Source organism: Eriocheir sinensis, chromosome 59, assembly GCF_024679095.1.
Source record: "Eriocheir sinensis breed Jianghai 21 chromosome 59, ASM2467909v1, whole genome shotgun sequence".
Classification (NCBI taxonomy): Eukaryota; Metazoa; Arthropoda; class Malacostraca; order Decapoda; family Varunidae; genus Eriocheir; species Eriocheir sinensis.
The window spans coordinates 7494985-7509729 of NC_066567.1; the positions used below are offsets into that span (position 1 = coordinate 7494985).

The 14745-nt window shown below is 45.1% G+C and overlaps 1 protein-coding gene across 20 annotated transcripts in view; it reads right to left on the reverse strand.

Moving 5' to 3' along the window:
• LOC126985496 (transient receptor potential-gamma protein-like) overlaps positions 1-14745 on the reverse strand; it is a 176805-nt gene that overhangs the window by 45517 nt on the left and 116543 nt on the right. For 15 of the 20 annotated variants that reach the window (XR_007738751.1, XM_050840479.1, XM_050840466.1 and 12 more), the window contains 7 exons: positions 11754-11896; positions 8414-8615; positions 4679-4849; positions 3816-4050; positions 3022-3177; positions 2171-2328; positions 832-947 (listed from right to left, as the gene is read on the reverse strand). Coding sequence is in view for 19 of the 20 variants with exons in the window: in XM_050840479.1 (XP_050696436.1) it covers positions 832-947; positions 2171-2328; positions 3022-3177; positions 3816-4050; positions 4679-4849; positions 8414-8615; positions 11754-11896 (1181 nt within the window). In the remaining variant the exon portion in view is untranslated. The remainder of the gene's footprint in view (positions 1-831; positions 948-2170; positions 2329-3021; positions 3178-3815; positions 4051-4678; positions 4850-8413; positions 8616-11753; positions 11897-14745) is intronic. The other 5 variants (XM_050840485.1, XM_050840484.1, XM_050840474.1 and 2 more) reach the window with 1 other exon arrangement.

Consider the following 14745-nt stretch of genomic DNA (forward strand, 5'->3'; position numbering starts at 1 on the left):
TTTATTCTAACTTTTTTATTCCTTTTTATTATTTATTTTTTCTTATTTTACTCCTTTTCTCTTTATCTATTTTTTTCCCTCTTTCTCTTTATTTATTTATCCTCTTAATTTCTCTCCATTCCATCTTATTTTTCTCTTTATTTTCCTATTTTTTTTATTTTTTTTTTATTCTTTATTTTTGTTTTTCTTATTTTTCTTATTTTTACTCCACCTTATTTTTTCCTCCTCCACTATTTTTCTCTCTTCCACCTAATTTTCTACTCCACCTTATTTGTCTCTTCCACCTTAGTTTCCCTCCTCCACTATATTTTTCTCTCTTCCATATAATTTTCTACTCCACCTTATTTTTCTCTCTTCCACCTTATTTTACTCTCTTCTGCTTTATTTTCTTCTTATTTTCTTCCTGCGGGACAATTTTACGCCACGGTCGGGTTCTTTGTCCTCGTGGCAGAGAAAGCCTTGAGCCACTGTTTATGGGGCGAGGGATTAATTAACTCTCTCTCTCTCTCTCTCATCATCTTTTTCCCTCTATATCTTTTGTCCTTTTTCCTCTAACTCTTTCTTCTCTCTTTCTATCTATTTGTCTATCTATTTATTTATTGCCTGACCTTACTTCTGTCTATCTTTCTTCCTCCCTATCTATCTATCTATTTATCTATCTTTCACACATACAGACATACAAGGAGCGAGTAGCGGGCTTTTGTTTTTTTTCATTATTTTTTTTATTTTTTTGTGCCCTTAAGCTGTCTCCTTTGCTGTAAAAAAAAAATAAATAAATAAATAAATAAAAAATAAATAAAAAATAAATAAATAAATAAATAAAATACAAACCTGAAGATATTGGCCGCCGCGAAGAGTCCCTCGGCGATCAGCATGGGGTCCCAGGTGTCCCATTTTTGTCGCGGTAGGTCCTGGGTGCCCAAATTCTGCCTAATCTCCCTTTGGACCTGAGTCGAGGGAGGAACCGAGTAGGGGGTAGAAGGGTTAGGTAAGTTGGTGTGTTGTTTGTAGCTATTTGATATATTCTAGCCATCAAGAAGCGTGCTTACCTAAACAGACAAAAGGGTTAAGATAGAAAGATTAGGTGTGTTTGCCGAGGCTACCATAGATTGAGGGTACTTTGAGCTATTAACACTTCGACTGCGGGTTCCCTACAAGAAGACATCACCAAGCTACAGGAATGGGACAAAAAGTGGCTGCTACAATTCAGTGAAGAAAAATGTAAAGTCATGCACCTTGGGAGGGGATATCCAGCACACCAATACCACATGGGAAGCACTCCACTATCCACCACGGAGGCAGAGAAAGACCCGGGAGTGTATGTTACCAGGCTACCAGTGAAGGCCAAATCCATGCCAATCGCAGCGGACGGGTTGAAACATCTCATCAGGTGGTTATATTTCATCTAGTTAGTCACGCCTCTACACATCTTTTCCAGTTAAGAAGATAAGAACATAAGGAGTCTGCAAGAGGCTGGAAGGTCTATACAAGGCAGCTCCTGGAAACTTAACCCCACCTAATCTTACTATCCAAGAATTATCTAGCCTTTTTCTTGAATGCATCTATCGTATTGGCACTCACCACGGGACTGCCAAGTCTCATCAAGTGCCAAACACATGTCTCACTGATCAAGTACCCCAACACATGTTTCATTCGCCAGGTAAGAGCCTCAACAGGTAGTCTAACACCTGTACACTTAGTCTTCCCCTCGGTGTTAAGAGAGAGTGGGACATATGACAGTCTAGCTTTCGTACATACACTCCATTGAAGCAAACAGAATGACTCCCACGACAATTCTTACACTCTTATCTTCTTCTGTACATATCCTTTAGTCTCCCTTTAATGGTGAGAGAAAGCACGACACGCCAGTCTAACCTCACACTCCACTGATGCTAAAGGAGAGGCAGTACTACACACTCCCTCGATGCAAAAGAAAACACCTCACATGCCAGCTGAGTTTACAGACACACATTCCACTCAGAGACAGCGGTACATGGGACAGTCTAGCCTCGGTACACATGCTCTGTTGATGCTAAAAGAGAGCAGCGTGTATGACAGTCTGGCCCTGGAACACACACTCCCTCGATGTGGAAAGAAAGCACACAGGACACTTTTCTAAGCGCACCGCACACAACACACGCGCCTAGCCTCGGCACACACACTGACTCACCACGTAGCAGCGTCCCACCTGGTAGTAAGCCACAATCCGCAGCGCTATGGTGGCCACGTACAGAGCGTTGGTGATGAAGTCGATGACGTTCCACATGTCCGCTACGTACTCCCGCAAACCCACGTCCCAGAGCTGCTTGATCTCGGACCATATCAAGCCTGTTAGGGGTGGGGGTGGGGGTGGGGTGGGGTGGGGTGAGACAATGGTGGTTAGGGTGTGTGTGTGTGTGTGTGTTTGTGTGATTCAGTATTACAGCTATTTGTTAACTTTTTATTCTTGTTTATATCATTACTTTTATACTTTATATCCACTCCTGTCTACCTGCATATGCTTCTGATTCTTCCCCCTTTCCACCTTCTGCTGCTCCACCTATCTCCCTTACTCTTTACTCCACTTTGTATCATTCTCCACTCCCATCTTCCTGTGCTCCCTCCTCCTCCCTCTGCTCCTCCAAACTCCTGTCTTTGTGTATATATTTGTACTTCCTCCTCCTTCTACTTCCCATTCACTCCTGACTCACTCTTTACTTCTCCTGTGATTCCTGTGTTTCTTACTTTTCCTTCTTCTACTCCTCTTAACTCCTGTCTTTCTGTGTATGTCTGAAATTTCTCTTCCTCTTCCTACTTCCCATTCACTCCTTACTCTTCCTGTAATTCCTGTGATTCTTCCTTCTCCTCCTCCTCCTCCTATTCCTTTCAACTTATCTTTCTATATATGTCTGAAATTCATGCTCTTCCTCTACTTCAACTCCTCATTCACTCCTACTCCTTTTAACTCCTTTCTGTATATGTCTTTAATTCCTCCTCCTCTACTCCTACTCACTCCCTACTCCTGACTCCCTCCCTACTCACCGAACACCCACGCCAGGATGAGCCACTCCACAAGGCTGGGTGGCGCTCCTCGGCGGGTGGTGACGTCCGTGGCCACCCATTTCTTGAGGGTCGGTGTCGCTCCAAACCAGTCCACGATGACCGTCTCGATCCGCTGCGACGCCAGGATCAACAGGCCTGAGGGTGGAGGGGGTGGAAGGGTGAGTGGACGGTGGAGAGGGGGAGAGGATGACGTGGGTGTGGGATGTGGATGTGGGGGAGAGGTAGGGTGTGTTAAGTGGGTGGGGGAATGTGGGTGAGGTTATGGGTGATGGTTGCGTGGGTGGGTGTGGGTGATTGTGTTTTCTTTCTCTTTTCTTTTTTCCTTTTCACGTTTTCTTTTGTCTCTATCTTCATGTTTTCTTTTCTCTCCCTTCCTTCATGTTTCCTTCCCTTCCCATTCCCTTATATTCCCTTCACTTTCACCAACCTGTTCTCTTCCCGTCCCTTCCCCTTCTTTCATATTCCCTTCCCTTCCTCTTCCTTTATGCTCTCTTTCTCATTCTTTCCCTTCCGTTATAAGCCCTTCTTCTTCCCACTCTTTTCTCTCATCCTTCCTTTCCCTTCCTATTTCTCTCACTTCCCTTATAATCTTTTCCTCTACCCTCATGTTTTCTCTTCTTGTTTTGATCTTCCCTTTGCTTCCTCATTTCATTCTCTTTCCCCTTATATATTCCTTTTCCTTCTTCTGTAACCTTCTCCTGTCCTCATGTTCCCTTCCTTTCCCTCCCCTTCCCTTCCCTTTCCTATCCCTTCTTCTTCCCTTCAGTACTCACAGAGGAAGGTGAGGTAGGAGGCGGAGTGACAGATGAACTTGATGAAGGGCTTGCGCATGGTCTGTCCCATGGAGGTGTGAGGCGCCAGGATGTAGATGATGGAGAAGAAGGGGAAGAGGAGGCCGATCTTCACTATCTCCAGGGCCTGCAGTGCCATGTTCTTGCGCCTGAAGCCTGGGAGACCCTCGTACCAGATGGATGCCAAGAGTTGCTGGACGTTTGGATGAGCGACGAACTGTTGAGGAGATTGGGTGAGAAGTGGGTGATGGATGAGGGATGGGTGAAGGGGTGAGGAGGGGAAGGGATGGTGGGTGAATGAGAGGTAGGTAAGAGAGCTGGGTGATGGCAGAGAGAGGATTGGTGGGTGATGGATGAGGAGGGGAAGGTATGGTGGGTGAAGGGGAGGATAGTAAGAGAGATGGGTGATGGTAGAGGGAGGGGAGGAAAGGGGTGGGTGAGAGATGGGTGAAAGGGAGAGAAGGAAGGGATGGTGGATGAAAGAGAGCTAGGTAAAAGAGATGGGTGATGGAAGAGAAAGGGAATGAAAGGAATGGGTGAGAGATGGGTGAGGGTGAGGTAAGGGATGGTGGATGAAAAGGAGGTAGGTAGGTGATGGTAGAGGGAAAAAGTGGATGAGAGATGGGTGAGGGATGAGAAAGGGAGGAGGAGGTGGATGAAGAGACACACACCTTACCCCTAACACACTGGATAAAAAAAATAAAAAAACATTGAACCCCAAACAACCCAAGACTAACACAAACACACACACACACACACACACACACACACACACACACACACACACACACACACACATGCCCCCCTCTCCCCCCTCTGACCCCCCCCCTCACCCCCCAACACACCTTCTTCTGCTTGAGTTTGATGGCCAGCTTGAGGCGGTTGAGGTGCATCCGCTCACCGTGCTCGTGTGGGGGGCCGGAGGGGTCATGGTTGAGCAGGACCTCGAGCTCGTAGGATGACCTCGTGTGGTCCAGGAGTGCCGTCGCGAAGTCCTGGCACTGCTTCCTTAACTCCTGTGGGTGGTGAAGGAGGGGGTGAAGGAGTGAACCGGAGTACAGAAGAAAAAGGGAGGAAGAGGAGCATTAGAGACGGGGAGAGATAGAATGATATGGAAAGTGAACGTCCAGGGCTGGAAAACTCTATGGTACCAGCTTGCCGCGTTTCAATACCAGTGGCTGCTAGAGTTCGCTTGCTGGTCCGTCAGTCTACCTCTTTGGAGAAGGGTGTTAGGGTGATGGAGGTGGTGAAGAGGTGAAGGAAAGGGATGGAGGGAGGTGAAGGAAGTGGAAGGAGGGAGGTAAAGGAAGAAGGTAAAGAAAGGAGTAGATGGAGTAGGAGAGAATAGGTGAAGGAAGGGGAAGGAGGGAGGTGAAAAAAATAGATGAATGAACAGAAGAGGTGAAGGAAGGTGAAGGAAGGGAAAAGAGGGAGGTGAAGGAAGGAAGAAGAAGAAAGGAGTAGATGAAGAAACAGAAGAGGTGCAGGAAGGGAAAAGAGGGAAATGAAGGAAAGAAGAAAGAAAAAAGGAGTAGAAGAAAAAAACAGAGGAGATGAAGAAAGGAAAAAAATGAGGCAGGGGCGAAAGAAAGAAGTGAAAGAGGAAGGTGAAGGAGAAGGTTAAAGAGCAGAGAGGTGAAGGAGTTGATAAAGGAGGGAGGTGAAGAGGGAAGATGAAAAAAAGAAAAGAGAGAGAGAAGGAAGGAGAAAGAAGGAACTGGGGTACAAACGAAGAAAAATAAATAGAGAAAGATAAACTAGAGGAAGCAGGAAATGGAGAGAGAGAGAGAGAGAGAGAGAGAGAGAGAGAGAGAGAGAGAGAGAGAGAGAGAGAGAGAGAGAGAGAGAGAGAGAGAGAGAGAGAGAGAGAGAGAGAGAGAGAGAGAGAGAGAGAGAGAGAGAGAGAGAGAGAGAGAGAGAGAGAGAGGAAATGAAAAAGGCAATAATGTGTGAAAGAGAGAAATACAGAGAAAGAGAGGAGAGAAGATGAAGTAGAGGAAGAAGGAAATGGAGGAAACAAGAAAGGCATTGGAGAGAAAAAAATGGTTGAGAGAGGAGATGGAGGGGAAAGAAATGATGTCCTTTGATTCTTGAGGAAATGGATTCATCTCTCTCTCTCTCTCTCTCTCTCTCTCTCTCTCTCTCAGGTGTCTTCCCCCCTAAAAAAAAAAAAGCTTGAGGGAAATGCCAAGAAATATATCAAACCAACACTCCCTTTCACTCCCACTCCTACTCCAGATACAGGTAATCATTCACATAAACAAACAGACCGACACACAGACAGACAGACGGGCAGACTAACAGATACGCAGAGAGATAGACTGACGGACCAGCAAGCGAACTCTAGCGGTCACTGGCATTGAAACGCGGCAAGCTGGTACCGTAGAGTTTTCCAGCCCGGGACATTCACTCTCCGAATCATATTATCTCTCTCCCTCTTTAATACTCCTCTTCCTACCTTTTTTATACTCTACTCCAACTCCATTTTCCTACTCTAATTCACTCCTTCACCTTCCACATCATTCCCCCCCCCCCCACACACACACACACACACACACACACACACACACACACACACACACACACACACACACACACACACAGTTCCGGTAGCTCAGTGGTAAAACTCTGCGGTGCCTTGCTCTAATCGGGAGGGTATTTGCTGGTGATGACGAGTCCAGCTCATAATCAGACCGTGGGTAAATTACACACACACACACACACACACACACACACACACACACACACACACACACACACACACACACACACGCACGCACACACAGCCATCTCATCATTACTTTAACTGATGTACCTGCACTCAATCCACTTGTCTACCTGTGTGGATGTGCTTGCTCAGGTTAATTAAGAGAAGGTAAAGGCTCTCCTGCATGACAAGAGGAAGGTGAGTAAACTGAGGCAGGTGAGTTGAGTGAGTGAGATAAGTAATTGAGATGAGTAAGTGAGATGAGTAAATAAGTTGAGTAAGAGAGACGAGTAAGTGAGGTGAGTGAGTAAATTAGTTGAGTATATGAGCTGAGGAAGTGAGATCAGCAAGTGAGATGAGTACATGAGGTGAGTAAGTGAGGTGAGGTGTGCAAATTAGTTGAGTATATGAGATGAGCAAATCAGATGAGTAAGTGAAGTGAGTGAGGTGAGATGAGTAAATGAGATGAGCAAGTGAGATGAGTAAGTGAGATGAGCAAGTGAGATGAGTACGTGAGGTGAGTAAGTGAGGTGCGGTGAGCAAATTAGTTGAGTAAATGAGCTGAGTATATGAGATGAGCAAATCAGATGAGTAAGTGAAGTGAGTGAGGTGAGATGAGTAAATGAGCTGAGCAAGTGAGCTGAGCACGTGAGATGAGTAAGTGAGGTGGTGAGTAAATTAGTTGAGTAAATGAGCTGAGTAAGTGAGATGAGTGGGGTGAAGTGAGTAAATGAGATGAGTGAGTGAGACGAGTGAGCTGAGTAATGGAGTCTGGGTACTGCTCTTGCATATTTGCGTACTCGAGGCCTGAATAGCCGGTCCAAAGAGAGTTCTCCAAGAGCATTCATTATCCCCAGTCTCTCTCTCTCTCTCTCTCTCTCTCTCTCTCTCTCTCTCTCGTTTTTTTTTTCTCTTTTCGTCAATAATTTATCTTTCTCTTTCTATGTCTATTTACTTGTTCTTAGTGATTCTGTGTGTTTACGATCTCTCTCTCTCTCTCTCTCTCTCTCTCTCTCTCTCTCTTACCTGTATGGTGCGCAATACCTATAACTCTCAACTCATTACAGGTCTTGTAAGAATTAGTGATGGATATATATATCTACCTTCTTACACACACACAAAAAAAAAAAAAACTTACAAACCTAAATCACACACATATACATACACTTACACACCAAAAGACATACATACACACGCTTAAAGACTTAAACACACATATACATTTGCTATCTTACCTTACCTTACCTTAAATCATTCACGTTTTCTCCTTTTCATCTCCTTCATTTTCTCATTTCCTTACTTCAACTATTTCTTTAACTCATCAACTTTCAACTTCCTATTCCTACTCCTTTACCCTCCCACGCAAACTTCTACATTATACATTATACTCACTTTAACTCAACTATTACCCCCTCTCGCTTCCCTTCCCTGGTAAACCTCATCCTTAACCCATTCATTGCTATCTTCTTCTCATCTTTCTCTGTTCTAATTCCATCTTCACTATCCCATTCCTCATACTTTACCTCTCCTCTCTTCCTCTCCTCCTCCCACACACAACAACAACACCCTTACGTTCTTACCTGCTTATCCATCTTAATGCGCTCATCGTTTTTACCCCCCTCTCCTCCTTTCAACTGGTTCCCTCTCCTACTTTCCATTCCTCTTTTCCACATCAATCTCACCTTCCCCTCTTCCAATTCACCACAGTTTTATCTTTCCTCTTTTCCCCCTTCCCACACTTCCCCTTTCCATTCCCCCCTCACCTGGTTCACTCTCCTACTATAAACTCCTTCCCACACATCTATTCTCTTCCCTTTTTCCCATTCACTATTCTCCCTCAACACACCAATCCTCTCCCTTTTTCCCCTCTCACCTGGTACTCGCTCCTAAACTCGTGTTCCATAAAGGAGAGTCGCCGAAGCTCCCAGGACAGCTCGAAGGCGGTGAGGATGGGGTCTTTGGAGGAGAGGGCGATGAGGGAGGGCGAGGCGAGAGCGCGGTAGGCGTTGATGCGAGACCGGGAGTGCCGCAGCGAGTCCTCCAGCCGCGACGTCACGCACTCGTCACACCCACACCTGTCATCGTCATCATCAGCATTGTAATCATAGTCATCATTAGTGGTATTGTTAGCATATTCGTCATTATAGTTATTGTTATGCTTCTCTTCCTCCTTCTCCTCCTCTTCTTCCTTATCATTGTATTCATCATCGTTATTATTATTTTTTGTTATTAGTTGTTCTTATTATACTTGTCTAACATCCTCCTCCTCCTCCTCCTCTTCCTCCTCCTTCTCTTCCTCCTCCTTCTCTTCCTCCTCCTCCTACTACAACAACTACTACTACTACTACTACTACTACTACTACTACTGTTATTGTTATTACCATCATCACCATGTCTCAACCTCAATCCCACCGCTACCATAAATCACACACACACACACACACACACACACACACACACACACACACACACACACACACACACACACACACCAGCCTCCGATCATCACCATCAATAAAACCATAAAAATTACCATTCATTTGGGAGAGAGAGAGAGAGAGAGAGAGAGAGAGAGAGAGAGAGAGAGAGAGAGAGAGAGAGAGAGAGAGAGAGAGAGAGAGAGAGAGAGAGAGAGAGAGAGAGAGAGAGAGAGAGAGAGAGAGAGAGAGAGAGAGAGAGAGAGAGAGTCAGACAGCAAGAGAGAGAGAGAAAACTTTGTAAACATTAAGGAGGAACATCACAAAACGAACACACACACACACACACACACACACACACAAGCACCCCCCCCCCCCCACACACACATATATACATTCATTACCCTCAGTCAGTACAAGTTCGTGAGTGGAATGACAAACAAACAAAACACAAAAAAGGGGAAAAAAAGGTCCAGTGAGGTCTTGTGTTCATTTAAGCTAACGTCATTTCAGGAGACCTTTCGCTCCCTTCAGATCAAGTCCCTAGGAAGTCAGGTCACACGGAGAGGCAAGTCCATCATAGTCACGAGTTCATGGTCCTAGGAGTCCTATGAGAGTGTCCTCTGAGTCCTATCACGAGTCCTTTCTACAGTAGAGGGGAGGGGGGAGGAAGGCGGTATGTGTGTGTGGGAGGGTGGGAGGTGACTGTCGACTGTGTGTGTGTGTGTGTGTGTGTGTGTGTTTTCATGTCAGACAGGATGAGAAAAGTTAGGCAAACACACACATACACACACACACACACACACAGACACACACACACACAGCAACGCGAGAGAGAGAGAGAGAGAGAGAGAGAGAGAGAGAGAGAGAGAGAGAGAGAGAGAGAGAGAGAGAGAGAGAGAGAGAGAGAGAGAGAGAATGAACACAATACTACAGATAAATCCATTCTCTCTCTCGTAACAGGGGAGGTAATGGCAACAATAAATACCTCAGCTGACAGTAATTCATTAATATCCACAACATTTTTATGAGTTTCCCACAAAAAATTCATTCTTCAAAAGTATTCCACAAATTGTTATTAAAAAGGAGAGCGAGAGCGAGAGAGAGAGAGAGAGAGAGAGAGAGAGAGAGAGAGAGAGAGAGAGAGAGAGAGAGAGAGAGAGAGAGAGAGAGAGAGAGAGAGAGAGAGAGAGAGAGAGAGAGAGAGAGAGAGTGAAAGGACCGCAATAATTTAGAACCTTAAAGGAGACACATCTATCTACGAGAGAGAGAGAGAGAGAGAGAGAGAGAGAGAGAGAGAGAGAGAGAGAGAGAGAGAGAGAGAGAGAGAGAGAGAGAGAGAGAGAGAGAGAGAGAGAGAGAGAGAGAGAGAGAGAGAGAGAGAGAGAGAGAGAGAGAGAGAGAGAGACACACACACACACACACACACACACACACACACACACACACACACACACACACACACACACACACACACACACACACACACACACACCTCCTCCCCCCTCCACAATCTTTTTCCCCCTCACTCTCACTCTCATTCCCTTTTTCTCACCTGCCACCAGCGTGCAATATTCTTCCCACCCTTATATTTCCACCCATTACTCAGCTCTCCCATTCCCTTCTATTCCTTCCCCATCCCCACCTACCTATAGCCTTACCTAACCATTTCCTCTCACCTGTGACCCACCTGTAGCTTACCTGTCCACCGTGTGGCTCTTTAAATCACGCTAATTGACTTTTAGCTACCTGTGGGACTGATATAAGATAATTCCACATATACCTGACATTATATTTTTTCACCTGTTTTTTTTTTTTTTTACTTTTGTCTCACCTAACACAGTTGGCCTTATTTGCACACCTGTCATTTACCTTTCCTATCTCCTACACACACCTGTCTCAGTTGCCTTTCTTTTCTGCACTGATACCTGTCTTTATATATCTTTTACACCTGTCTTTTTTTTTACCTTTTCTCTTACCTAACGCACCTGGCCTTATATGCACACCTGTAATTTACCTTTCCCCTTACACACCTGTCTGTTACCTCTCCTTTCGTCACTTATACCTGTCATTATATATCTTTTACACCTGTCTTTTTTTTACCTTTTCTCTTACCTAACACACCTGGCCTTATTTGCACACCTGTCACATTTACCTTTCTCCTTCCCACACACACACCTGTCTTACCTTTCCCTTCCCCACTCATACCTGTCATTATATATCTTTTACACCTGTTTTTTTTTTTACCTTTTCTCTTACCTAACACACCTGGCCTTATATGCAATTAGACCTGTCATTTACCTTCCTCTGCCTCCTAAACACCTGTCATATTTACTTTTCCTTCCTCTACTTGTCACACCTGTTCGTTTATACTTTATACCATCACACCTGGCTAACCTACCGTTCCCCTTACCTAACACACACCTGCCTTCCATTACACCTGACCCACTTACGTTCCCTTTTCAATACACAAGCCTTTCTCATTCATCCCCCCCCCCCCCAAAAAAAAAAAAAGAGAAAAGAAAAAAAACCCATACCTGATTCACTTACCTTTCCTACCCTCCCCACCCCCTCACGCGTCTCCCTCACTTCCCTTTCCCTACCCATACACAATCTCTTTCATTAACCTTTCCCTCTCCCACATACCTGTCACTTTCCGTCCCTCCCACACACCTCTCTCCCTTCCCTCCCCTTCCCATATACAACCCTTTCAATCACCTTTTTCCTCCCCTCAAAACAACTCTCACTCACTTAACCCTTCCCTTACATACCTGGCTATCAGCTTAATCAGCTTACCTGAGATCGTGTGGGCCAGGTAGGGTGGCGCCGCGGTCCAGGAGAATTTTGATGATCTCGTAGTTGTCTCGGTGGGCGGCCAGGATGAGCGGGGTGATGTCCGGGGTGAAGGTGGCCGTCTCGGGGGGAATGGCCTCCCAGCTCTGGCGGGGTGAAGAAGGGGGTGAAGAAGGGGTGAGAGGAATGTGAGGGTGCAAGGGAGTGTTAGTGTGTTAGGTTTGGTTTTCGGGGAAGGAAAGGGTGATGAAGGGAGAAGGGTGAGAAAGGGGGAAGAAGGGTGTGAGGGTGTTTGGTTTGGTTTAGGGTGAGGGGGAAGGGGAAAGGGTGTGAGAGAGTGTAAGAGAGTGTTAGTGTGTTAGGTTTGGTTTTTGGGGAAGGAAAGGGTGACAAAAGGTGAAGGGAGAAGGGTGTGAGGGTGTTAGGTTTGGTTTAGGGTGAGGGGGAAGGGGAAAGGGTGTAAGAGAGTGTAAGAGAGTGTTAGTGTGATAGGTTTGGTTTTCAGGGAAAGGGTGATGAAGAGATAAAGGGAGAAGGGTGAGAAAGGGGGAAGAAGGGTGTGAGGGTGTTAGGTTTGGTTTAGGGTGAGGGGAAAGGGTGAGGAAGGGTGAATAGGGTGAGAAAGGTGGGAAAGATGAGGAAAGGGTGAGTGGGTGTGAGAAGGGAGTGTTGTGTGAGTGAGAGAGAAGCTTGAATTAGGGTGAAGGGTGAAGAAGAAGGGTGTAAGGGAGTGTGTGGGTGTGAGAAAAAGGGGTTAGTTTAGGGTGTGATGTGGTGTTAAGGGTGAGGAAAAAGGGTGAGGGAAAAGGATGAGAAAGGGTGAAAGAAGTGTGAGAGATGTTCCTATGTCTATCTGATGAGTAGGATGGAGAGAGTGATGGGCCAGGGTGAAGGGTGATCTTGGGGTGAAGGGTGAAGAATGTTATGTTGGGTGTAGTGTGTATTGATATAGATGGGGAAGTAAAGGGGGAGGAGGAGGAGGAGGAGGAGGAGGAGGAGGAGGAGAGAAAGAGGAAACGAGGGAAATGGTTTTGGGAATGAAGGAAAGTCTGTGTGTGTGTGTGTGTGTGTGTGTGTGTGTGTGTGTGTGTGTGTGTGTGTGTGTGTGTGTGTGTGTGTGTGCGTGTGAACAAAGACTCACTGACACGTTAACAAAGACAAGACGTCGTAATAAACGAGAAAAAACAAACAAACACACAAGCAAACAAAAAAACAAACAAACACACACATGAACGTAAAATCATGTATGTACGTATTTTAATGTTCAGCAATGTATACATATGTGCGTATGGCGACTGCTGTGTGCGTAGACCAGGACACACACACACACACACACACACACACACACACAGGATTTACAACTTTTATCGCTTTACGTTGAGAGAGAGAGAGAGAGAGAGAGAGAGAGAGAGAGAGAGAGAGAGAGAGAGAGAGAGAGAGAGAGAGAGAGAGAGAGAGAGAGAGAGAGAGAGAGAGAGAGAGAGAGAGAGAGAGAGAGAGAGAGAGAGAGAGACGTGACGAGGGTTGTCCATTATCACCCGGAGAGAGAGAGAGAGAGAGAGAGAGAGAGAGAGAGAGAGAGAGAGAGAGAGAGAGAGAGAGAGAGAGAGAGAGAGAGAGAGAGAGAGAGAGAGAGAGAGAGAGAGAGAGAGAGAGAGAGAGAGAGAGAGAGAGAATCATCAAAGACAGTCTAACCCCAGCCTTCACCCTCATCCTTCTTCCTCACCTCTCGTTTTCCTCTTGTCCTCCTCTCCTCCTCCTCCTCCTCCTCCTCCTCCTCCTCTTCCCCATTTCCCTTCTTACGTAAACAAGAGGCTTGCCAATACATTCATCACACTCTCTCTCTCTCTCTCTCCTCCATTTCTCTCTTTATCCTTTGTCTATTTTTTTTCGCTTTCTCTCTTTTGAAATTTTCTTGCTCTATTTTTTTCAGGTTGGATCAATGTATAATTTCAGCTCTTTTTTTTTATAGCTTATATAAGGATTTTTTTTTTGTCTTTTGTGTATATTTTTTCTATTGGTATTATTCTTTTTTTTTCTTCTCCTCTTCCTCTTTTTTTCTTCATTTCTCATCTCTTCTTTTCTTTGTTTTTTTTGCCTGTTTTTGTTACTTCTTCTGATCCTGGTTCTTCTCTTTCCAAATTACCTTTTTCTTCTCCTCTTCCTCTTCCCTCTTTCTCTTGACTGCCTTCATCACTTTGTCCTATCTTCTATTTAAATCTTTCCTTCTTATTAAATTTACTCTTTTGATCCTTTAATTCACCCCTTTCTTATGTTTTTTTTACTCCTCCTCTTTCTTCTTCTCCTCTTCCTCTTCCCTCTTTCTCTTTATTGCCTTCATCACTTTGTCCTATCTTCTATTTTAATCTTTCCTTCTTATTAAATTTATTCTTTTGATCCTTTAATTCACACTTTCCTATGTTTTTTTTAACTTCTCCTCCTCTTTCTCTTCCTCTTCCTCCTCTTCATTTATTTGCCTCCTTCTTTCTGCTTTCTTCCCTTTTTTTCTCATTTCTCCTCCTCCTCTTCTTCCTTCTCCTCATCCTCCTGTTCCTTCTTCATATCATTCTACTGCCTCATTTCCTTCGTCTCCTTCAGATAAGCCTCCTTCTCCTTCTCCTTCTCCTTCTCCTCCTCCTTCTCCTCCTTCAGAACACAAGTGGTGGCCGAGGACACACACGATGAAGGTCACGTCAACAACAACAACATCATCAAGAACAACATCAACACCGAGGTCACATGGTCGTTTCCTATTGGCACACACCGCTGTTTGTCTGTTTGTCTCAGTCCTCCGTCAATACACCGACAGCGGCCGACTCCCATTTTCTTTGCTCTTGTGTTTGTCTCACGTTTTCTTTCTCATCTGTTTTCTTTCTTGGTCTTATTAGAGAGAGAGAGAGAGAGAGAGAGAGAGAGAGAGAGAGAGAGAGAGAGAGAGAGAGAGAGAGAGAGAGAGAGAGAGAGAGAGAGAGAGACGTTTTCTTTTTCTCGTTTA